The sequence below is a fragment of the Tetrahymena thermophila genome (assembly GCF_000189635.1).
Source record: "Tetrahymena thermophila SB210 genomic scaffold scf_8254487, whole genome shotgun sequence".
NCBI classification, from domain to species: Eukaryota; Ciliophora; class Oligohymenophorea; order Hymenostomatida; family Tetrahymenidae; genus Tetrahymena; species Tetrahymena thermophila.
In genome coordinates, this window is record NW_002476262.1 from 126,435 (window position 1) to 150,227 (window position 23,793).

The following is a 23,793-nucleotide window of genomic DNA, read 5'->3' on the forward strand; positions in this document are numbered from 1 at the left end:
ATTTTATTTATTCAAAAATATCTTTTTTTAATATAAATACACTCTTTATTATGCTTCTTATTTTTAAGTTTTAAATTAAAATAAAATCTATCAATTTAAAGATGTAATTTGTATTACATATCTTATACTAAAATATAAATTTTTATTTTTTTCAGATGTTAATATATTTTAAAATGAATTTATAAGCAAAATAGATAGCAGCTATAGAAGATATTGCTAAAATAGTGAAAAATAAGTACTAAGAATTTGAATCCACTCTAATGTTTTCGTTAGCTTTTACATGATTTACTGTTGTATTATCAAAATAGTGATTGGAGTGAATGCAACGAGTACTTTCAACTTTATTTAAAAGAGATCTAACATTTTGAATGCATATAGTTGTCAAGTTATAGATCTCTAAAATACCGTATCCAACATAATTTTTAATTTCGATAGCTCTTTCATCAGTTTTACCTAAGAATTATATATCATATTTAATGTTTTCCAAAAATTCTAAAACATGTCCACCGTTTCCTTATATGACTGAAATCATACCTTATGGATTGACTATATTATTGTCATCACCTTGGTAACTTTAGATACAATTATCGTAAAGTGGCTTTAAGAACTAAATATTTGAAAATATAATCATTATTTGTTATTTTAATACTTAAATTTAAACCAAAATATTTCATCTATAAATCAACAAAAATTTAAGAGTTTAATTAAAGCATATAATAAGAATTATCTTATGAAATAAAATACCTAATAACGATGAACATGAGCACCTAAATATAAGTCAACAGAGTATTTATAGAATAGTTCATCAAACTCTTTAAATGATTGAGGAAAGTTTGCGCAATCTGAATCTCCGCTACAATAAATAGGCTTATGACCAAATGCTATAATCCAAGGAGTTTAATTTCTATTTTATGTTGCTCTAATTAAATCCTACTCCACCCATTAAACCATTTTGGATTTTTCCTCAGGTGTTGCCCAAGAGTCGTAAAAATGTAAATTAACACCAATAAAATGAGCAAGCCCTTAATTAAAAGAATAGTAATTATTGCTAGTTTCATTAAAGCTAGGCATGCGAAATTTCTCATTATAAAATTTGAAATTATAATTGTCTTCGTGATTTCCTGCCTGCATTGCTGTAGGCCATTCTGCAACAAACTCTTCAAGAGAATCTAAGTAATGATCGCCTCTCTTACCATTAAACATGTAGAACTCATAAGCATAGTCTCCTAAAAAAAGCATAGAATCAATCTTCTATTACTTATTCTTTAGGCCTTCTTTTTTCAGTTATCTCCATCTATTCATATTTAGTTTTCCATCAGGAGTATTGTCTTAATCTCCGAAGAATAAAATTCTTTAAGGTTATTCATTAAAATCTTCAATATTTTCTAACTTAATATGGGGAAGTTAAGAATTAAATGGACCTTTAGTTTCTGCTTTTGAGTAGAGGTTTCCATAAACAGTATATGTGAAAGGTACACCAAAAGGCAATGGTAGTCTAAAAATATGAACATATTAATTGTAGTACATATTAGTGCAAAGCTTATCATGATGGCAAAATTTTTCACCATTCCACTATGAATGCACTATTTCTGAAAATATATTTCCATCATAAGTAACTACTTAGGAATTTTAGACTGTTACTGATATAGAACTTTACAAGCATTCACCATAAGTTTAAAAAATAATAGTAGCAGAGTTCTTTATTTCTGTTATATTATAGTTTGAATAGTCTTCTCCAATTAAAAGTCTTACCTGTCTAGGTTTACAGTTATTTTTTAAAGTCAGGTCATCATTTCTAAGCATTTACCCAAGGCAATTCGTACTTAGAATCAACAATATTGATAATATTATAAAAATTTTCCTCATACTTTTAAGAAAAAAATTTTTAATTGCTTTTTAGAGAATATAAATTAGATAGATATTCTTAATGTTAGTTTACAATTTACTTTTGGAATTGTGATTCTTAAAGTATGAAATCTAAATAAATAGAATTAAGTTAATGATAATATTTTGATTAATTAATATTGAATGAATAAGCAAAAAGTATTTATATGTTAATTAGAAATAGATAGATACAACACTTTTCAAACCATCTAAAAATGAATGTTCTTTAATTTTCAAAAGTAAAATAAAATTGATTTAAAAATATTTAAACATAATATCAAATTTTTAATTTAATTAAAATAATTCTTTGAAACATTCAGAATAATAAATCATATGATATTTATAAAATTCTCAAAAAATAAATGTCATTTCAAAAAATTAATAGAAAAAATAAATTTTAAAACATTAAGAAATGAAAGTATTTATAATTTCATGGTTTATTTTTATCTTTTATGTAAATATTTTATTTATTTTAAAGAGTTTAAATATTTTTTATAAAAAGATAAATGCAAATAATAATAACATCTACATAGAATTTTTAAAAATTAATTCCAAAAGATTTTTTTTGATTTTACACGAATAGTTTTTTATTTGAATTTTAAAAGTTACAGATTTAAGAACGATATTAATCAATCAATCAATGACAAATAAAAAACTTTGAATTTTTAATATCTTACAATAAATTACATATTTTATCTTATTAGTAAAATATTCTAAATAATAAATGATAAATTTGTTTCATACTAACTATTAGTCTTATTTTTATGAATTAAATATACATTTACTCATATTAAAATTCATTTTATATTTATTTGATTGATATATTTATATTACATATTACTATTTTTGTGATCTCCCTTAAATTTTAAATATTTATAGATAAAAATAAATGATATTACTATTAAAAGAGTTAATAGAAATATTCTCCATATTAATTTTTTATTTTTATTTTGTTAATAATCATCAACAGGTTCTGTGTTTAGTAATTCACGATTAAACTTATGCAAAGAATAAATGCAATATTGGTCTTTTACTTCATTAGTTTAGGAATTTACTGCTTTAATGCATGCCCTATTTTTATCGTGAACTTCAAGTATACCATATCCTACTTAGTATCTAACTTTGAATGAGCGGGGATTCTTCCTATCTTAGAATTTTAGATTTTACTTAAAATCATTTTAGAATTCACTAATTTATCCACCATTTCCTTATATAACTGTTATCATACCTTATGGGTATTTAATATCATTTAGGTTACCCTCATAACCTTGAATGCTCCCTCTATACATTGGCTTTAAAATCTAATAATAAAAATTTTTAAATACAAATATTCTAACTTAAAAACATTTTAAAGGCGAATCTAATTTTGAAACTCTTCAATGAATAAAGCTTATAATTTTACTTCATGATAGTGAACATGCGATCCTAAATACAAGTCAACAGTATAATTGTAAAATAAATCGTCAATTTATCTATAAATAAAAGGTGACATAGAACAATCATCATTTTATACACAATAAATTGGCTTGTGCCCAAATGCAATAATCCAAGGAGTCTGATTTCTATTTTAATTAGCTATTATTAAATCGTTTTCAAGCCATTTTAACATTTTTAGCTTATTTTAGTTGTCAGCCCATTGGCTAAAATAATGTAAATTAACTCCAATAAAATGAACTTACCCTTAATTAAAGGAAAAATAATTATTTTAAGTTTATTTGAAGTTAGGTAATTGAAACTTCTCATTAAAGAATTTAAAATTATATTGTTCTTCATGATTTCCAGGAGTGAATATGGTAGGCCATTCAGCTATAATATCTTAAACAGCATCTAAATATTAGTCTCCTTTTTCTCCATTATTCTAGTAAAATTCATAACCATAGTCTCCTAAGAAGATAAAAGACTCAATTCTCTCATTAAAATTTAGATTTCCTCTCTATTTTAGTTGCATGATACTCTAAATTGTAGAATTTGCTTGAGGAGACACATCTTAATCACCAAAAAACAAAAATTTTTGCACATTACATTCCTCTTAAATTAAATCTGGTAGTTTAGATTTAAAAACCCTACTTTTTGAATCACTATCACCATAAACAACATAAGAAAACTAAACACCCATCATAACAGGAAGACGAAAAATATGGGTATACTGATCATAGTATAACTTTGAACATTTTTTCCCATTATGGCAAAATTATTCTCCATTCCACTTAGAATGAACTATTTCTCTAAAGCCATCACTACCCTAATAAAGAGTTTCATTTTATTTGATGAAGATTTTAATATGCGAGTGGATACATTAATCGTAAGTTTAAAATATAATAGTAGCAGTATTTTATATTTAAATAGGATTTTTATAATCAGTATAATCATCGCCTATAATTAATCTCACCTAACGAGGTTAGCATAACTAATCTTATTAGGAGAAAGACTAAATTATTAGTAAACAAATTAAGAATAATATTTTTATTAGATCACTTGAAAACTGTAGCATTATTTATATCTTAAGCAAATTTAATTTAATATTATTTATTAAAATTGGTTTGTAAATATCAACTTGCTGTAAAGTTTTTCAATTAATTCCTATAATAGTTGTAAGCATTAATTTTGTAAATTTTTTAAAACTATCAACAGATAAAAATATCTTAGTAAAATTAAAGATAAATACAATTCAGTAAATGACTTGATAAAGTCATAAAAAATAAGTATGTGAATAAAATTATTTGACATAACCATTTACTTCAATTACTTTTGATAATTTATCTAATTTTTTATTTTAAAAATCAACTAATCTATTAAAAAAATGATTTTATTAAATTTTCTTCCTAAATTCTATTTTTTGAGCATTTTTTATGTAATTAAATTATTTAAACCTTCTCAAAACTTTTTATCAGAAAAAATATCTAAGATATGTATAAATATATATATCAAATTTTATGCATCTTATGTAAAAATGTTTTTTTAAGATACTAAGAAATATATAAATAAATACATTTCAATAATATGTAAGGAGATATTCGTAAAAGGCCTTGACATATTAAGGCACATTGCTTTTAGCATTCTCCAACTTTTAGTTATATTTTGTTTGAACAAATTAAAAATATTAATTATAATCAATCTCCACATCAGAAATCATGTTAGAATTACCAAAAAGACCTATTTAATCAAGAAAACTCAAGATACTTAAAACAAAAGTTTTGTTATCTTATCCCTTATTTTTAGTAATTACGCTTTCGCATATGCTATAAATATCTTTATCAGTTTAGCTTTTAAAGATTTCAGAAATCACTTCCCTTTCGTTTTTAGTCAGTTATTTTCTGCTGTGTCTGCTAGAATTGTTTTAAGCTATCTATTATTCTTACTTAGAAAGGATCTTATTGGCTTCACTTTCATAATCTGTATTATTTACATTGGCGCCAGAAACGTCTATGTCGAAGTCAAAATCAAAATTTATTCTGTTGTAATCGCTTTTAACTAAATTATTTTCTTCTTTATTTCTGTCCATTTTTTTTATTTAGTTTTAGTATTTTTATTGGTTTTAGATACTTATATCTATATTAATCAATAAATTATAAAAAGAGAAGCTTTTTATGGGATGAGAATCCAACAATAGTTATTAGATATGCCTGCCTTATCTTACTTGAAGAAAAATTAATTAATAATTTGTTTAATTTTTATTTTGAAAAAAAAAATATCCATGTTTAATTTTAATAATAAGAAGAATACCTAAAAATTATTTTATAAAATTTAGATCAAATAAATGAAAAAAAATTTATTATTTTAAAAACTCATACATGCAACATTTATTAGCATAAATAATTTAAATTATATATAAGTTTAATTAATCAAATTTATTAATATTTAATATCAAGATTCACCAGATAAAGCAAATATTAGCACGTCCCCATTTTTTAATTTTTGATTTTACTCAAAATATTTTTTGATATCAATCATATTTTCATTACCCACAGTAATATTCAACAAGTAATTTTAATAAAGAGTGTATAATAAATCTTCTTTTTTTTCAATACTTGAAGCATATCTTGAATATAACTCATCAAGTTTTTCTTATGCTTTTTACTCAAAAAGTTTCTAAGAATTTAAAATTACAATTTTTATTTATTCATGCTAGTCTTGATGCTTTTATAATGAAAGTTAATGCAATTTAGTTTAAAAAATTTAGTCATTAATCATAAATGATATTTCATTCTGATTTTACTTTCTGTAATCTAGTGTAAACTCTTATCCATAATTTTTTATTCCAAATTTTGAATCAATAAACTACTACAAAGTATTATCCAAGTCAAGTTCGGTTACAATATACTTATTGTCTTTATCAGTAGATATTTCCATATGAATTTCTTCAGGAGACTAAAATTTCAATATTTCTGTAGGTTTGAGTTATAGCTTCATCTCAACAAAAATTTTAGCTCTTAAGTTGTATAATGTATCATCTTAATAAACATTAAAGGAAAAACTTTTTCCAAGATACTATTCTGTAAATTGGAAGTTAAGTTATTGCTTTTAGAGCGAATCAATTCCAAATATAAGAGTACTTTTATTTTCTATTTTTATATTATCTTTGTATTGTGCCTGATGTGGTGCTGAAGATAAAGAGTCACTAAAATCTTGATTATTTTATTGCTCATTTTGATCATTTTTAATTATTTTTTATATTTTTAATTCTTTTATCGGGACTAACATTTATTATGAAATTATTTTCTTCACTTGGCTTAAATTTACTTCTCCTTCTACTTAATAATTTTTGCAAACCTGCTTAATGTCCTCTATCCTAAAGCTAATAGTAGTTGTACCTTATTATTATGGGTTAAATTTATGAACTAAACTAATCATTTTTTATTCCTTTAAATATTTATTTTTAATTTGTTTAGATTTTTCTTTTATTTATTTTTTTTCACTCTAATTTCCTATTTTCTATTGAATTTTTTAAATATTCTATCATCTTTTTCAAATAATAAAAGGAAAAACAACTAAAACAAGAAGTTAATAAGGTAAAAATAAATACATATTTAACACAAATTTTACTTTTGCAAAAAATAAATAAAATTTAGGTTTTATATAATTTTTTAAAGAAGTTTGTCATCTTTACAATCATTTCCTTTTTTTTTATTTTATTAAATTTTAATTTTTAGCAGGTGAATTATGAGCTTCAAACACAATTATATTATCTTCTTGAATTTATTTGGCTTTTGAGTCTGCCTTTTACATAATCCATTCATATTTTAATTTGAGAGTTCCTTGTCCATCATAATCAAATAGCAGCTCTGTGCCAGGTATTATTTTTTCATTTGAAAAAAGACCTATAGTGTATCCACCTTTAGCATAGACCATTTTAGCATAAGAATTCTCTTTGCTTTTTGAATGATTCATGAATCTGCTCTTTATTAGTGTAAAGAAAAATAGAAAAAATAAATATTTTTGTAAACAATTTTTTGTTCAATCTTACTTTATTTCCAATATATTTAGAGTCAACTGTTAAATCTCCCAATAAAGAAAAAATATAAAATAAATTGGAAGGTTTCCAAGAATCTCTAATTATAATGTCTAAATCCTAAAGTACTTCTCCATAATAAATAGTTATAAGATCTCCTTTTTACAAAGGATAAACATTGTATATTCCTAGACCTCCACAAATTTCTGAATTAGCTATTACAACTCTCTTAAATTAAATAGAAAAAAAAATCAAAATAATTAAATCAAAATAAAAAATATAATTATTACTTAGACTTTGTTAAGTGTGATCTGATTGTTATTACATTTAGATTTGCATTCAAAACACGATTTACATATCTTAAAAAATAGTTGAATTTTATATTAATGTTATTATAAAAGCTATTTTACATCTGGATCACATTCTACATTTCTCTTAAAACATATGCATGTGTTTTTAGAACAATTGTCTTAACAATTACATCCAAACCTATAAATTTTGCATTTTTTAGGATCACACATGCAATATTAATCACAGAATCCTCTTTTTCTACAACTTTAATTTTAATTAATTATTCACAATCACTATTTTAAAATAAATTGTAAATTAAATTTACCAGCATTTTTTACAGCTTGTGTCCACTGGCTTTCTGTTGTGCCTATAGTGCACACAATGTTAATAGCTATCATCTAATTGTGTTTCGTTTTAGGTATTTGTATACCCATAACACTCATCTTGATCTTCTTTTGATTCCTTATCACCTTTTTTTTGTTAATTATTCTCTTTTTATAATCCTTCATCTTCATCAGATTCTTCTTACATAACTTCAGGTTTAACTAAGAAAGATTGAGATTTTCTAATTAGAGCTTTCAATTTTTCTTATTTTATTTTTTCCTATTTTATATTTACCTCTTAAACAGTGTAGTTGCTAACCACAAACTCTTTTAGTTTATGCATAAAATTCTAATTATTATCTTCTTCAACCTTCAATTTCAATTTTTCTGCCAAATTTAATTATTTTTGAGTATTTTCATATTAACTAGGATTAATTTCATTTTCATTTTCTTCTTCTTCAAGAAGCCATGGGTCTTCATCGTCATCGTTATCATCAAAGTTTTTCTTAACTTAGAATTTCTATTAAGAAGTATTTGGAGTATTAGAAGATTAGTTTAAAATAGAATTACTCATTAAGTTTTATTCTTATTTTAATTATATCTAATCTTATTTTTATTTAAACTAGTCATTTAAAATCTAAAAATTTTCACTTTCATAGCTTTGCATAAACTACTCTACTAAATATATAAATAACAAATCACATCTAAAACTTAATTACAATAGAGACATTTAGCAAATATTAAAATAAAATCTTTATTCCCCTAATTTTATAAATAACTTATCTAAATCTGAAAATTAAATAGGATAATTTAAGCTCTCTTTAATCTAAAAAAAAAATATATATTAAAAATATATTTATTTCATTAAAATTTTACTTATTTTATTTTCTCTTTTGTAAGCCTTTTATAGCAAAATTTACCACAATATGTATCAGCCTACGTTGGCATAAATGAGTAATTAATATCAAAAACCATTTTCTAGTAAATATCAACCAAATATTAAATCATTCTTTCAGAATATTATTAAGTATTTTGAACAAAAGTGCTTGGATGATAAAAATCTTAACCCTATTAAATTACATTTCAATATAAATATGAAATAAATATTATTTTTACTAAATTATAAATTGTAAACATACACACACAATCAAATTAGATTAAAAAGCTATTCAAGTTAAATATTAAAAAAAGTAAAATCATATCCTTATAAAAATTCAAAAAATCTTTAACTATATTTTCTAAGATTATTTAAAAAACTATTCTTAATTTTAAATAGTTTTTTAAAAACTCTCTAAATTTATATAGAAAAATATCAAAGAAAATCTCTAAAAAAATTACAAATAAATTAATTACTTTTTTTCGTTCATAAAAGTGAATCCTGCAATCGTAAATATAGCAAATATTGCAGTAATATTACTTAGACATAGCAGTTAAATCTATGATAGGATCAATGTGTTCGTTATTTTTTTTTTCTATGGTAATTCCATATCTATATTAATTAATTAGGAAGACATAGATGAAAGTTTAATACCAAAAATTAAATACTTACTTGTATTCTTTCTATTCAACCATTCTTTTAATATCTAAATATCTAAATTAATAATTGCATTAAAATTTAAGAATATGCTAAAAATTTACTTTAAAGCAAAATTCTATTATTTAACTTGAGGTTATTAAAAAAAAATTTGCATGAAGCTTGTGCATCCCAACGTTTTTTTATAAGTCTTGTAAATATACCATATCCAAATCTTTTATTCTTTAAAAATTTATAATAAAACTCCAAGCTAATTTTAAATTTAAAGATACCTATGTCAACTAATAAATTCATTTTTTTAATAATTTTGAACCACTTTTTAAATCTCTTTTTTTCAGATAAAGATTCTTTCATTTTAAGCTCATTCACAATTTGGTATAAATCAATTCTTTCAATAACTGGAAAAAGCTACAGTAAAAAATCATCAGTCTAATTTTTTAAATTATGAAAGATAACTATCTAAATTGACTTTATAATTATTTACTTAGACGTTTTGTGAAACAGGCATGTAATTAGAATACATGTTAGATTAAATTACATCATTTGATTTATCAATTATGTGGAGTTATTTCTTTTTAAGATAAGGCTTATTCTTCCAGTTATTAAAGAATTGTTTAGCTATTGATTCTTTCTTTTAAATTTAATACTTTAAACATTTATTTTATCTAACTCTTCTCATTTTATAACTCCAAATACTTAACCTAATAATCTTATAAATAAAATGATTAATTTATTGCGCCAAATAAATCTTAAATTACTTATAAGCAAAGGTCATTGAAAAATTTTTATGTAGCCTTTTATATGATTTCCATAGACTTTAAATACTTTTCATTAGGTTCTTATTACGTTATGCTAATATTTAATACTTTTTCTATAATTTTTTCTTATTTCTAATCTATAAAATCTGATATTGTATCTTTGTTTGGTTACTACATTTCTATACTTTATTTGCTTCACTATAAATTAAATTTAGTAAGAATTAAGAAGATTTAGTAAACAAAATAAATACTAATATTTTTTAATTAATTGTTTGAATTTATATTAAAAATATACTCGTTAAATTATTTTTAAAATATTTTTTTTATTTTATTTAATTTTTGAAATCATTTATAAAATCAATTATTTCTCTCTAAATATTTACTTAAAAATGTTTTTAAAAAGATTTAATTTGTGATTTTAATTTTTATGTAAAAGCATTTTTTTTGAAGTAAAATTAATTCTATTAAATATAAATAAAATGTAAAAGAAATCGTTTTTATTAATTATTTATTTATTTTGTTACAATTATTTTTCAAAATCTAATTGACCATAAAATAATAACTTAAAAAATACAATTATTGGCCCTTTATATTATATTTTTTTTGATTGAAATTATTTATTTGTTTTTGTATACAACAAAATTACATATTTTTATATTTTTGAGAAAAATATGTGATTTTTAATAGCGTTGATTAGTATTAGTTACATTATTGGCTAATCCTGCAATTATTAAATCTTTTTTAGAAATAAATTAATTCAAGTTAAGGCTATGATAATATTCATTATTTTTATTCAATAGGTTATGTAAGTTCTATTTTTGAATATTTTTCTTATGATTACTGATTGTTTAGGTAAAAGTGAAAAATAGTGTAAGATGTTTGGAATGAAATAGTTAATTATTATTCTAAAATTCTAAAATTTTCTTTATAAAAGATTCATAGAATATATTTAGAATTAGATGTCTTTTAAAAATTTATAGATTTATAATGCTAAAGTGTAATACTCATCAATTGAGGGAAATAAATAGAAAAATGTCTTGAAAAATTATGTTTATAGCATTTTAACTAGAATGATTGATTGACTATTTTTTTACTTTTTTTATAATTTAATTTAGACATAAAGAATCAAATTTTATTAAAAATTTTAATATATTATAAGGATCTCTGATTGGAAACAATAAAAACCATAAAAACAAAAAAATAATATTGATATTTATAAATAGTTATTGCATTAAAAACAACCTTTATAAATTACAAATTAGTTCAAAAAATAAATAGCGATGGACTTAGAAATCAATAACAAGTATTAGGGGTAAAGTAACCAGTATTGCTCGCAGTAGAATTACTACTATTCAGATGAGAGTAACTTGAACCATGATGATTATGGAATTGAAAAGGAAGAAGATTTATACAAGAATAATAATCAATAATAAGTTTACTTAAACAAGTCAATAAATTTAGGAAATTATTAGATTTAAAATAATCATTTCTTTTTACCTAATATATTCTAAAATGAAAATGAAAAATGTTAGATTCAGTTATAATAAACAGAGTTAAGAGGATAAAATAGCTCTAATTCAAATTATAATAGCTAGCTAACAAATAATTAAATAACTAATTCGTATAGAAACGAAGAATAAAGTTTAAGCTGCTTTTCATAAATTAGCACTTCAAACCTCAGCTAAAACAATTATGAAAATATACTTTCGATAAATAATGCAAATATAGACAATCTATCAAATTAAAACAGTTCACAGCTTTCATAAACTATTTTAAATGAAGCCTAAAAGAATTTTGAGTAACAAAATTCAAATTCAGGTTCATAATTAAATAACTCTTCGTAGACTTAAGATAAGTAAATATCTCAAAAATAATTGAAGTAAGTAGATCTAGTGGCTGTACCGCTTCTAAAAAATTTAAGATAAAGAGAATTGTTTCTGATATATGGAGAGATATTAATTGAGCTTGATAACATTTTTGAAGTAAAAAATTCTTAAATTATCTTTCTAAAATTATATTTAGATTTGTAAACCGAATTTTGATCAAATAAATTGATCACTTAAAATCTTGAAGTAAATCAATAATTAAAGATAGATCAAATTCATTATTACTATCTAAAAATTAATTAATTATTTGTTTATTTTAGATTACATTTGATCATAAAATACCAAAATAGATTTTTAATACGTTTAAAATACCTCAAATAATAATTCAAGCTCATTTGCTATTTATTTTTATTTTTTTTACAAGCACTTAAATTAATTTATTAAATTTATTTTAATTTAATTTATCATAAAAATAGATGAATATTTTAGAGAGAAATTCTGGATACAATTTTTTTAAGTAAGTTGAAAGTGTTAAAATAAGACAAGATAATTCTTATGTAGAGATTATTTTTGATACTTTTGCTGAACCTCTGAGAGATTTTAGGTTTTTAATTGACCGTATTAGGACAATACCTGACTAAAAAGCATATGATTTATCAAAGATTATTGAATAATATTAGAATTTAGTTGAAAAATAATTAGCTGAAGATGAGGTAAATAAATCAAAATATACATAGGAATTAATACACTAAAGGAATTTATACTGCTAATAAAAAAGTGAAGAATTAATCTCTATGCTAGATGAAAATGCTAATGTATTTTATTATCAATGTAAAATTAATACCAAAACCTTTGAGCCAATTAATTTTAAGTAAGGATATAGCAGAAAATTGGCTTGGGTGTTTGGATGTAGTCCTGAAGTACTCTAAATGCTTTACATGCGCTACGGTTAACTCGATTTTACTAAATGTGCAAGCAAAATAGAAATGACTATGTAGAAAGTCTTATCCAACTTTAGCGATATGTTTAAAGAGAGATTTATGAGAGAAAACAATTATCAATAAAAAGAAAAAAGTATTAATAATTTAGTTTCATAAAATATAATGGAATTCGAAATGTAGACAATAGATGATTTATTCATCCCTCTAACATCTATAATTTCAAGAATAAGCTTGAGTTAAGAGTTCGATGAACTTCATGGAATTAAAGGATTAATGCCCGAATGTTTACTTATAGCAGATATAAAAATAGATATTCGATATATGCATATGTTAATAAAACACAGATGTGAACAGCTACCTACTGTAGATCATTACATTAAATCCTTTGTAAATTCACACAAAATTTGTGAAAATGAAGAATATTATGAATAAAGTAAATAATTCTTAGAAAAATACTATCCTAAAGATGATGATTAAGGAAAGATGATGATAAAACCTAAATTTAAAAAAAATAATATCAATTCATTTAATAATTAAAATAAAGTAAGCGAAGAAACTTTAAATCAAATATACTAAATATTAACAAATCGTATGTGAAGAAGCAAGCGAAGGATTTTATTTTCAATATAATGTAAAAAATTACTTATTTATTTGTTTGAATTAATGTTATCAAAAATGCTCACTAATATTATTTTATTAATTTCAACAATTAAAAAATAAATAAATCATAAATTCATTATTAAAATATCGAAATATCTATATAAATAAATACTAATTAAACTATTTTTTTATGTTATATATTCATTTTAACTTTAAAATAATGTAAAAATAAAATACCTTTCCATATATAATAGGTAGTAGAGCTAATAAATAATTAGCTATTCTTCAAATTTTAGAAAAAAATAATTTACTTTAAATTTATATTTTTTTTTTTGAGTTCTATTTCAAATTTTTGATTTAAAAAAATGAATAGAATTTATATAATAATTTTTTTATATAAAAATATTCCGTTCATATTAAACAATAATTTAGAAAAGTATTTAAATAAATATAAAATAAAGATTATTTTCTATAGTTTTTTTGATTTAGTTAACAAATAAAAGAATTTTACAATTATTGAGTTTTCTGAGATTAGATTTTACCTATAATTTAACTATAAAGTTAAATTAAATGTAATACAAAGCAGGAAGTTACTTATTAAAGGAGTAAATCATTTCTTATAAATGGTTATAGAAAACACTTTTTTTAAAGAAACACATGAACTGAAATTCTTTAATTTTTTTATTACTCTTCTTAAAAACACCACAAAATCAACTATTCCTATTTATTTTTAGAAATTAGTAGTACATTTTTACTCATGAAAGGCATTTAATTATCATAGAGATAAATCCTATTAAATTCTGAATTGATAAAATTCACAAATCAAATGAAATATTAAAAAAATAGACTCTTTGAGTTTTTAATTTTTAATCATCAAAATCTCTAAATTTCTAATATTAAATTGAATAAAGGAAATTAAGGTCTAACATTTTAATTCAAGTTTTTCAGTAAAAAGATCTCAAAATTTTTTAAAATGTTGGCAGTTTAAATCTTTGATGAAATAGATTTTCATATTAAAATAATGAAAATAAAATTTCTGTTTTTTAACTAAATTCGTTTGCTCACTTTTAAATATTAGTTTGAATAACTTCTTACTAACTAAGAATTTTCCGTATTAAATATTATTTAAAAGTGCATATTTTAAAATAATCGAACTTAGAAATTAATAGTTTTTCTTACAAAAGAATTAATGATAAAAAGTATATTTTAGTAATTGTAATATTCATTTGATAAAAATATTGTTTTGTTCATATAGAAATCCTTTATATTAGCTTATTCAATTATTATTATGGTAATAACTTTGCTAATTAAATACATTTAAGAGTAATATTATTTGATAGGTTATACCCAGTTAATTCGTGATTGTAAATAGCTCTATATCAAATCAAAATAAAAGAAGTAAACCAAAAAGAAATTACACAATCAAAAATGATTAAAAAAACTATAGTTAAGCAATTACTAGATTAAATATTTGTATGGCTTTTATTTAAACATTAAAATATTACTCATATACCTGATAAAAAAATAGATGAGCTATACTTAAATTAGTATTTTGGTGAAAATAGGGTCAGTTTATCATTTATTTATGAGAAAAATTATTTTTGTATTAGTTTATTTATTGATGATTTAAGAAATTCTATTTAATATTTCTCAAAACTGCAATTTTATTTAGCTCTTAAGCAAATAAATAGTTAAAGTAAACTGATAATTAAATTTTTTTGATAGCCAGCTTAATTTAATCGGCTTTTTAATGAAGTAACAAGAAAGGAAGGCAATTTCAATTTAAATATTTTATTTTAAATATTTTTTCTTAGGAATTGTAAATTGATGAATTGTTTAATGAGTCAAAAAGTAATCAATTTATTATAGATTTTATTTAATTAACACATTTCATTTCAGAAACTGTATTTTAATTATAATGTTTACTTCTAAAAATTATGAATTCTGATTAATATTTTTTTATTGAATCTTGAATTAATTTAAGTAAGTATTCTTTCGTTGATTTTGTACAATATGAAGAAAGAGTGTAATTTTTCCCTTTACGATTATTTTTCTTAAATTATTAAATCTTTTTTTCTTAATAATATTCAGCTAAGAAGTCTTTTGAGTTTTGTAAGCTATATGAACAAATTAATTATTAGACGGTGATTAAATCTTTTAATGAACAATTTCTTTCACTTATTCATCACAACCTCAACAGAATTTCTGATTAAAAATTAACATTTTTTACTTACATTCTTACATGTTCAATTTAATACGCTTTGAAATTTAAAATAAAAAAGGGTATAAAATGTAAATTAAATACTAACAAATTCAAGTTTTTCCTATGTTGGTTATTCGAGTTAAGCAATTTGATAGAAATTTTAAAATAAAAAGCTAATTTGCATTTATTAACGTCATTAGTATGAATTGTTTATTTTATTTCTAATGTATTTTGATAAGAATCCTATTAGGAATTTATAAAATGAAGTTAAGCTTAATTGAATTATCTTTTATACTTCAAGCAAATAAGAAAAAAGGTTTTTTATGAAAATTTTGAAACAATTTTATTTCAAAAATTTTTGATATGAAAGAGAGCAGCTTCCTTACCATTTTACTATTTTTTTGCTTATGCTTAAGCAAAAACAGAAAATGGAATAAAATTGAGAAGGGGTCTTTCAATGGAGTAAAAATGATCAAAAGTTTATTTTTTTTATTATAATTTCTTTTACATTTATTCAAAATCTTTATTGGTTAATTGAGCATAAAGGCGCAGTTGCATACTAATTTTGACGAATATCTATCTATCTATTAATTCTTTTTAAAAAAACTCAAGGAATATTTCACACTTCAGGTTTTTAAACTGTCACAATATTTATAACAAATAACTTTGCTTATGTAAAAAAATAAATAGGACCTCTATCATTTATTTATTTTATAAATTCAATGAATATTAATGAAAACTTAATTTATTTAATAATTTTCTTTCTTTCTGCTTTTATTATTTTGCTTATCCTAATTAAATTTGTATTAATGTATTTATAATTACAATCAGTCACTTGCGTTCCCCCTTTTGTAAATTGTATTGAGAATTAATTATGTGAATGTATAGATAAATAGATAGTTAGACCACTTAAATTTCTTCTTGCAATATTTTTTTTAATGTTTATTAATTGAGAAGCAGCAAGCAATATATGATCACCTTTAAAAACAAAATAAAAAATTTGCGTACGCATTTAATTAATAAAAAACTAAAAAATTAGTGCAAAGGTTAAGAAAGGTTCTATTATATTGAAAAAAGAGAGTCTTACAGTCACTTATAAATTATTAATTAATAAAAAAATTAGTATTATTGAAATCGGATTCGTAGTGCAATATTTGCATTTTTTATCAACAAAAATATTAAGTGAGCAGAAACAAGGGTTGATTTATTAAACGAAAATAGCATATTTTATAAGTAGTTGTGGGAATATTTCAAAAAAATAGAATGAGCTAATAAGCTTTAAGAAAAGTATAATCCTTCAATGACATGCCTCCCTCTTCAAGTGATAGGAAATCTACACGCAACTCCAAAAGCGATTCTGTAAAAAGTCATGAAGATAAAAATAGCTCCTCTAACAGCTCTACAGATTAAGAAGCTGAGAAGAAATTGGAGTTCTATACAAATATATACGCAAGGAAAACTATCTTAAAAGTTAATATAGATAACACAGAGCTAGTTATTTTGGATAATGAATAATATACAGTAATTGAGACATTCATTTTCTCTAACTTACTCACTCAAATATTTTTCTCTATTTTATTCATTATTTATCTTGATAATTTTCATATAAATCAATTAGAGATTACTTTTAGCGCAAAAAACAAACAATACATATTTGATTTATAAATTTTTCATTAAAAAAACAATGATTTCTTGTGAAATCATATAATTTCCATACCAAAAAAAAAAGTGTTTTTTTGTTTTTCAAAATATCACAAAGTATTACAAATATTAAGATAATTTATATGTTTTAGTGAAACATTTTACTTGTATTTAATTTATCATATTTATGCTATTATCATTTAATAAAAGGCATACTAAATTAAAGTAGAGACTGATATGGGTACTTATCATATAAATAAGAGATATAGTGAATTCAGACTATTCAGAAAAGAGGTAATTAGAATCTTTTAATCATTAAAATTAATTTAGTTTCATTATACCTCACTTTTAAGAAGCTAACAAAATTTAATCAAATTGCATTTATGATTATTCTTTGTCCATCATTTAAATAAAAATAGATATTTTATAGTCTTTTTGCTTTGAATTTTTCTGTTGAGAAGTCGAATTTAACTATTACAAAGTTATTATCTAATCTAAACTACTCTTCTCAATATATTTATTTGTTTAATAATTTATGCTAATTTGAATATAAAAAAATTATGTTTTCATTGAAAGAATAATTTTAAAAATATAAATTGAAATTCTGAAATTCTTTTTTAACAACTTCAAACATTTTTTTTATTTTTAAAGTTGAAGCAATAGTACTCTGACTTAGTAATAGCAAAATTCCCTAGAAAAAAGATATTCAGTTCATTTAAATAAAAAACAATTGAAAATCGCACTAAAGCACTTAATGGTAAAAATCCTTCAATATTATTATTATTCTTCCCATTAAAATCACTTTATTCGAATTTAATTATATAATGCTTTGAATATTTAAATGATTTTTTATAATGTAAAAAAATAAACTTTATCATAAAATAATAGATTTTCTCGCTGCTATGTTTGAGGCATATTAGAAAAAATAGATCTTTATGTTTTTAGATTTTATCGAAATATAAGGTAATAGTTTTTTAATTTGGAGTTTTAAACAATTAAGTTACTAGAACTTGTTTAACAGTGATTTGGCAATTATAACAAGTATTACAAAGAGTATCAGGAAACTTACATTACGATATCTAATTTAAGATTCGATACTTAAAAATAAGTTTTAAGAGATTCACCTACAACAACAATAACTTGTTAATGTTTATAATAATAAATTGAATGATTCATTTAATTTTAACAAGATATAAGAAATGAAAAAATAAGAAATTCATTTATTATTGTATAAGGGTAATTAGAATTCATAAGAAATATGTGCTAACAACACAAATTGATCAGGCAAGTTACTTATTTATTAGAGAAATATAATTTAAATATAAACAAAATCAAAGAACAAAAATTTTACATACTAATTATACTATGAATAATAATCCTTATTTTGTTTTAAATGTAAAAGCTATGCAATGATTATACGCGTATATTACTTAATTAAAATGCCCCCCTAAAAATTAAGTACTATTAAGCTTTAATTAACTATTTAACGTTGATGCCTGCCTAGTCACTTCTTACATTATTACAATAATTGCCCCCCTTTTTTTTAAATTGTAAGATTTCTGATAACATTTTTTACAAATAAAAATCCATTATTGCAGATATCACAAATTTATTACTATAAAGACACTGGCAATTTAATAGATTAGAGAGATAAAATTTTAAATTTTTTATTTATTAAAAGAGCAATTCATCAAGAAAGGAATTCATGATTTCTTCAGAGTATAAGCCAACAGTGCTTTCCAAATCCCACCCTAAATTATCAATAGCATTCCTATTAAACCTACTAATGAATAAGAAAGGATGATGTTAGAGATTATACAAAAACTTAATGCTTTCACAGATAGTATAACCTGCAGCTTAGAGTAATAATTAAATTCAATTTATTTTATTTTTTCAAATGCAACATATTTTTTAGATTACATTATTGCATAATATGATTCTTATAAGAAAATATTGGTTTTAAATGAACTGAAAATGATATTTACTTTTTAATAAAAGACTTATCAATTTCAAATATTTTCTTTATATGAAAATTCATGCTTGCTTGCATATATTGTTCTATTTTTATTTTAATATTTCTTAGAAGAAAATTAATTGCAAATTAAGAAATTTAGAAATGCTCTAATGATGTAATCTGATAAATCAGATATTAAATAAAATAAAAAAATCTTATTTAGCTTACTTTCGTTTATCAAATTTTAAACTTTAATTAATAAATATTCTTGTTTATTACTTTTAGGAAAATAAGGAACTTCTATTTCAAATAGTAGCCAACTTTAAATAGAAACTTTATTCCTTTAATCCTTATAGGATAAGACAATTTAAAAGGAATTATTGAATTATCACTTTAAGTTACTAAAGAAAATCCTGATAGTCACTTAATATGCTGCTAAGGTCTCAAATTAGTATTAGAGTTAATGGATATACAAAAAAATCCAAGTAATTATCTATTATTTAAATTTATAATATCATTTTTTTAATTATTTTAATATTTATAAATAGATGCTTAGCAATTTATTGATGTTTACACAAAAATAACTTTTTAAGACATGAAAAAATTCAATTTTAGTAATTTGTTAATCACTTTTAAACAAAACTTTAACATAAATATCTTTTAAAAAAACAGAAGCACATATTGCAAACAAAAATGCTAAAGAATGTAAAATTTCTGCTTTAAAACTAATGAAGATTTTCGTTGATGCCAACTCAAAAACTTTAACTAAGAGCACTAGATAATTACTTGTAAACTAAAATTCTGGAATTTCTAGATTATATTTAAATTATTACTTTGCTCTCATTCAAAATTTAAAATATTTTTAAAATAAAAATATTCAAAATCTTTTATTTAAATAACTTGCTGACTGACTTATTTTGCTTTAAAAATAGATGGATGAAAAAACTTTTGAAGAATATGTCAAATATTTTAAAACTTAAAATGTACCAAGACAACTTATCACTAAAGCTATGGAATTAGCTGAATAAGATTAAAATCCAGAATATGCTTCCAGCAACTATTAGAGTATCAACTCAATGAGAATATCTACTCAAAAAAATAGCAAAAACTGGAAAGACATACTTTTTTTTAACAGAAACTCTGTTATTGATTAAAATAGTAAAACATTTACTGAACCCAGCTATTCTTAAAACTGTTAAGATGAAACTTGCGATTTGGAAGATTTAAAAGAAGCTATTGATGAACCAAGTATTTAATGGACAAAGGTATATAATGCAGAAGATAGCTTCTCACTTCAGTATTGTAAATAACCAGACTAATATATCTTGATCACTTTTTTCCTTCCTTTAAGTCTATCTGGAGCATAAGCAGCTGTTATAGATAACAGAAAAGATTGGGATACTCTAGTAAGCATTTAATTAACTTTCAAATTCATATATTTCTTTTATAGTTTCTTACTTTTTGATTTGATTAATAAAATTTCTAATTTAAAAATTCTTTTATTATTTTAACTAGTTTATGGAGAATAAAAAAGTAAATCTTAACAACTATACCAACGAAGATACATACAAAGAAAGTTTATTTATCTAAAGATATAATGGTAATAGATTGCTAACCTTTATTTACAAGAGAACAGTCATAGAAGAAAATGATTCAGTATATATTTATAAAGAACCAACATAAAATGTAGAATACAAGCCTCAGCATTATGAAGATTTAGGTAAATCATTCATTTATTTATTTATATATAAAAAGTATAATTTAAAAATTTTAATTATAAAGGTAAATGGTACTAATTGGTTAAGTTTAGTCCTTACAAGCATGAACACAAACTAAAAAGATTTGATAATACAACAGATTCTTGTACTACTTTCTCGATTGAGGATGATGAAGATGATTCTAAGTCATTTGAGACTCTTTCATAGAATGAATCACCAATTACTAAAGTAGATATAATCATAAAATGCTGTGATAAAAATTCAATAGTATATACTACTCCTTTCCTCGTCAAAGATAATAAACAAGTGGTCGATAATATACTTAACTTAATAGAAAGCACAAATAAATAAAACTCAGGAAAAAGCACATTCGATCAGTCATTGAATGAATCAATAACTCCTACTACACCAAAGAGAAGTGATTCATGAATATAATATGCTACAAAATAAAATACTTTATATAAATGAAGACTTATATTAATCTTAAAATATTTCTTTCAATAAATTTCGTTATCACCTATAATAACAACTGAACTTATATAGCAATTGTAATATTATTAATAAATAATATAATAATCTAATCAAAGTGAGTATTAAAAATCAATATTTAAACTTAATGATACAAACAATTTAAAATGCAAAATAAAAAGGCAATTAAGTGTTGATACAAATATTTACTTTGTTGTTCTAATAGAAATTGCTAAACAGTAATTGTACCATTCAACCAGCAGTGATAATAATAACAATTTAATTAACTATATTTTATCAAATAATAATAAATTTTATAAATATTAATGCATAATAAAATAAATACAAAAATATTAAAAAATTTAACAGAAGAAGATTCAGAAATTCAGCCTAGAGTTTACATAATAAAAATCTTAGTGATATACAGATAGAGTAATAAATTAATGTACGAGTTTAATGCAAATTGCTTACTAAATAAAACTAATTAATAATATTAAGATTATTTTTCATAAATCAATATAATTAATAATTAATAAATAAAAAAATACACAAACAATATTTTGTATATTCAGTTTACTTTATTTTTATTTGTATACATAAAATAAATTGTATAATCTACAAATCTACTAAACTAACTAACTAAATCTTAAAAATATATTTTTTCAGAAAAATAATTAAATTATGCAATAATAATGAAATAAAAATTTTTCAAATGTTAATTAGTAAAATTCTTTGGGATATTTATATAAATATTTAATTGTTTATTATAATTTAAAATAAATCAATAAAATAGAATTAAAAATTTTTCAAATATAAATTAGTAAAATTCTTATTGATATTTAAAAAAATATTTAATTGTTTACTATAATTTAAAATAAATCAATAAAATAATGAATGAATAAAAATTTTAGTAAAACGATTTATCAGAAATTATAATTTAAAATAATTTAAGAATTTTAATATTATTTTAGGTAGTTTGTCAGAGCTTTTTTACAAATAATCTGAGTATTTTTTAAATCCTCTAAAGTAAAATAAATCAAAAACAAAAATCTTTTAAGGCTAAACCAGATTATAATACTTCTTATATTCAAGCAATATAGAAGAATAATTTTCCAATTAATAAATTATTAATTAAATTAATAATAGTAAATAATTTTAGGCTAAAGTTATATTTTAGAAATTTTACATGCTGTATTTATATATTTACATAGGTAAAATATGGAAATAAATTAATTTTTTATATAATTCTAACTATTTACAATAACAATTTAATTACTTATAAAAATTTCAATTTTTAAGTTGCTGATTTAACCAATCAAAGCCTTCAAACATTCCTTCTCCTGTAATAGCACAGCATTATTATAAGTGAATTTTTCTATTTTATAATTCATGCAATCCTAATTGACCAGACAAATCGTTAAATGCAATTTAGCAAACATCGATTTTATTAGCAAATATAAGTACTGGAATTCCAAATGTTTCTTGTTCGTTTAAAACTTAGAAAAGAGTATATTTAGCAACAGAGAGCCTTTCTACATCAGAAGAATCAACAACAAATATTATAGCAGATGCACAAGGATAGTAGTGTTTCCAAAGTATTCTTATTTTATCCTATCCACCAATATCCCATACATTAAATTTAACATTCTTATACTATAATGTTTCCATATTAAAACCTATAGTAGGTACAGTCATAACATTTTAATTAAGTTTCATTTTGTAAAGAAGAGAAGTTTTTCCAGCTCCATCAAGTCCTAGCATTAGAATCTTGAATTTTTTATTAGATGAAGAGAATAAATTTCCTAGTAGTTTTGAAATTGACATACCCATATTATATTAAGAAAATACTCAATTATATTTTTTTTAGTTTTATTTATTTGTTTATTAATTTGATTATATTTTATTTTAATATTCACTTTTTACTAATATATAAGCTTATTTTTTAATTTATTAAACTGACTACATAAATAAACCCAATTAATCTGACAAGGATTTAGTGAGGATTTGATAAATTATTTAAAATAGACAAATATATTTTGTCTATTTAAGTATTAATCTTAGTTATGATATCTTAATATATTTTCAATTCTAAAATTCAATTTTGTAAACTAATAAATGACCTCTCATATTTTATCACAAAAATAAATAATTTTATCAAAATAAATTTTAAAAAAGATATTAAAATATATAATATAAATTTTTC

General features: G+C 21.6%; 8 protein-coding genes across 8 annotated transcripts; 2 read left to right on the plus strand and 6 right to left on the minus strand. All coding sequences in view use genetic code 6, as the record gives it.

The window, feature by feature from the left end:
• Window positions 1–60: 60 nt before the first annotated feature.
• On the minus strand, window positions 61–1,968 carry TTHERM_00499630 (ser/thr phosphatase family protein). The gene is made up of 2 exons (XM_001022221.2): window positions 745–1,968; window positions 61–607 (listed from the first exon to the last, which is right to left on the minus strand). Exons 1-2 carry the CDS (start codon window positions 1,864–1,866, stop codon window positions 152–154), a joined length of 1,578 nt encoding a protein of 525 aa, XP_001022221.2. The 5' UTR covers window positions 1,867–1,968; the 3' UTR covers window positions 61–151.
• A 1,138-nt stretch (window positions 1,969–3,106) lies between these two features.
• Window positions 3,107–3,981, minus strand: TTHERM_000499639 (transmembrane protein, putative; the record flags this gene model as incomplete). The annotated part of the gene is made up of 2 exons (XM_012799243.1): window positions 3,107–3,185; window positions 3,287–3,981. 2 exons carry the CDS (start codon window positions 3,979–3,981, stop codon window positions 3,107–3,109), a joined length of 774 nt encoding a protein of 257 aa, XP_012654697.1.
• Window positions 3,982–4,876: 895 nt separating this feature from the next.
• On the minus strand, window positions 4,877–5,386 carry TTHERM_00499640 (hypothetical protein; the record flags this gene model as incomplete). Its single annotated transcript, XM_001022222.3, has 1 exon — window positions 4,877–5,386. One exon carries the CDS (start codon window positions 5,384–5,386, stop codon window positions 4,877–4,879), a length of 510 nt encoding a protein of 169 aa, XP_001022222.1.
• Window positions 5,387–5,748: 362 nt separating this feature from the next.
• TTHERM_00499650 (hypothetical protein) lies at window positions 5,749–6,735 on the minus strand (the record flags this gene model as incomplete). The annotated part of the gene is made up of 1 exon (XM_001022223.1): window positions 5,749–6,735. The coding sequence occupies one exon, from the start codon at window positions 6,733–6,735 to the stop codon at window positions 5,749–5,751; it is 987 nt and encodes a 328-aa protein (XP_001022223.1).
• A 258-nt stretch (window positions 6,736–6,993) lies between these two features.
• Window positions 6,994–10,416, minus strand: TTHERM_00499660 (SET domain protein; the record flags this gene model as incomplete). Its single annotated transcript, XM_001022224.2, has 12 exons — window positions 6,994–7,281; window positions 7,349–7,561; window positions 7,624–7,692; window positions 7,744–7,888; window positions 7,950–8,773; window positions 8,824–9,015; window positions 9,301–9,436; window positions 9,497–9,538; window positions 9,586–9,703; window positions 9,754–9,910; window positions 9,966–10,190; window positions 10,240–10,416. The coding sequence occupies 12 exons, from the start codon at window positions 10,414–10,416 to the stop codon at window positions 6,994–6,996; spliced, it is 2,586 nt and encodes an 861-aa protein (XP_001022224.2).
• A 1,103-nt stretch (window positions 10,417–11,519) lies between these two features.
• Window positions 11,520–13,603, plus strand: TTHERM_00499680 (hypothetical protein; the record flags this gene model as incomplete). Its single annotated transcript, XM_001022226.3, has 2 exons — window positions 11,520–12,221; window positions 12,542–13,603. The coding sequence occupies 2 exons, from the start codon at window positions 11,520–11,522 to the stop codon at window positions 13,601–13,603; spliced, it is 1,764 nt and encodes a 587-aa protein (XP_001022226.2).
• Window positions 13,604–17,072: 3,469 nt separating this feature from the next.
• On the plus strand, window positions 17,073–21,551 carry TTHERM_00499710 (PX-SNX-like domain protein; the record flags this gene model as incomplete). The annotated part of the gene is made up of 11 exons (XM_001022229.2): window positions 17,073–17,330; window positions 17,661–17,744; window positions 18,102–18,207; window positions 18,339–18,413; window positions 19,132–19,312; window positions 19,690–19,889; window positions 19,953–20,018; window positions 20,077–20,192; window positions 20,337–20,810; window positions 20,920–21,124; window positions 21,187–21,551. 11 exons carry the CDS (start codon window positions 17,073–17,075, stop codon window positions 21,549–21,551), a joined length of 2,130 nt encoding a protein of 709 aa, XP_001022229.2.
• A 1,326-nt stretch (window positions 21,552–22,877) lies between these two features.
• On the minus strand, window positions 22,878–23,420 carry TTHERM_00499720 (soluble GTPase with A role in regulation of membrane traffic and potassium influx, Arl1p protein; the record flags this gene model as incomplete). Its single annotated transcript, XM_001022230.1, has 1 exon — window positions 22,878–23,420. One exon carries the CDS (start codon window positions 23,418–23,420, stop codon window positions 22,878–22,880), a length of 543 nt encoding a protein of 180 aa, XP_001022230.1.
• Window positions 23,421–23,793: the final 373 nt, after the last annotated feature.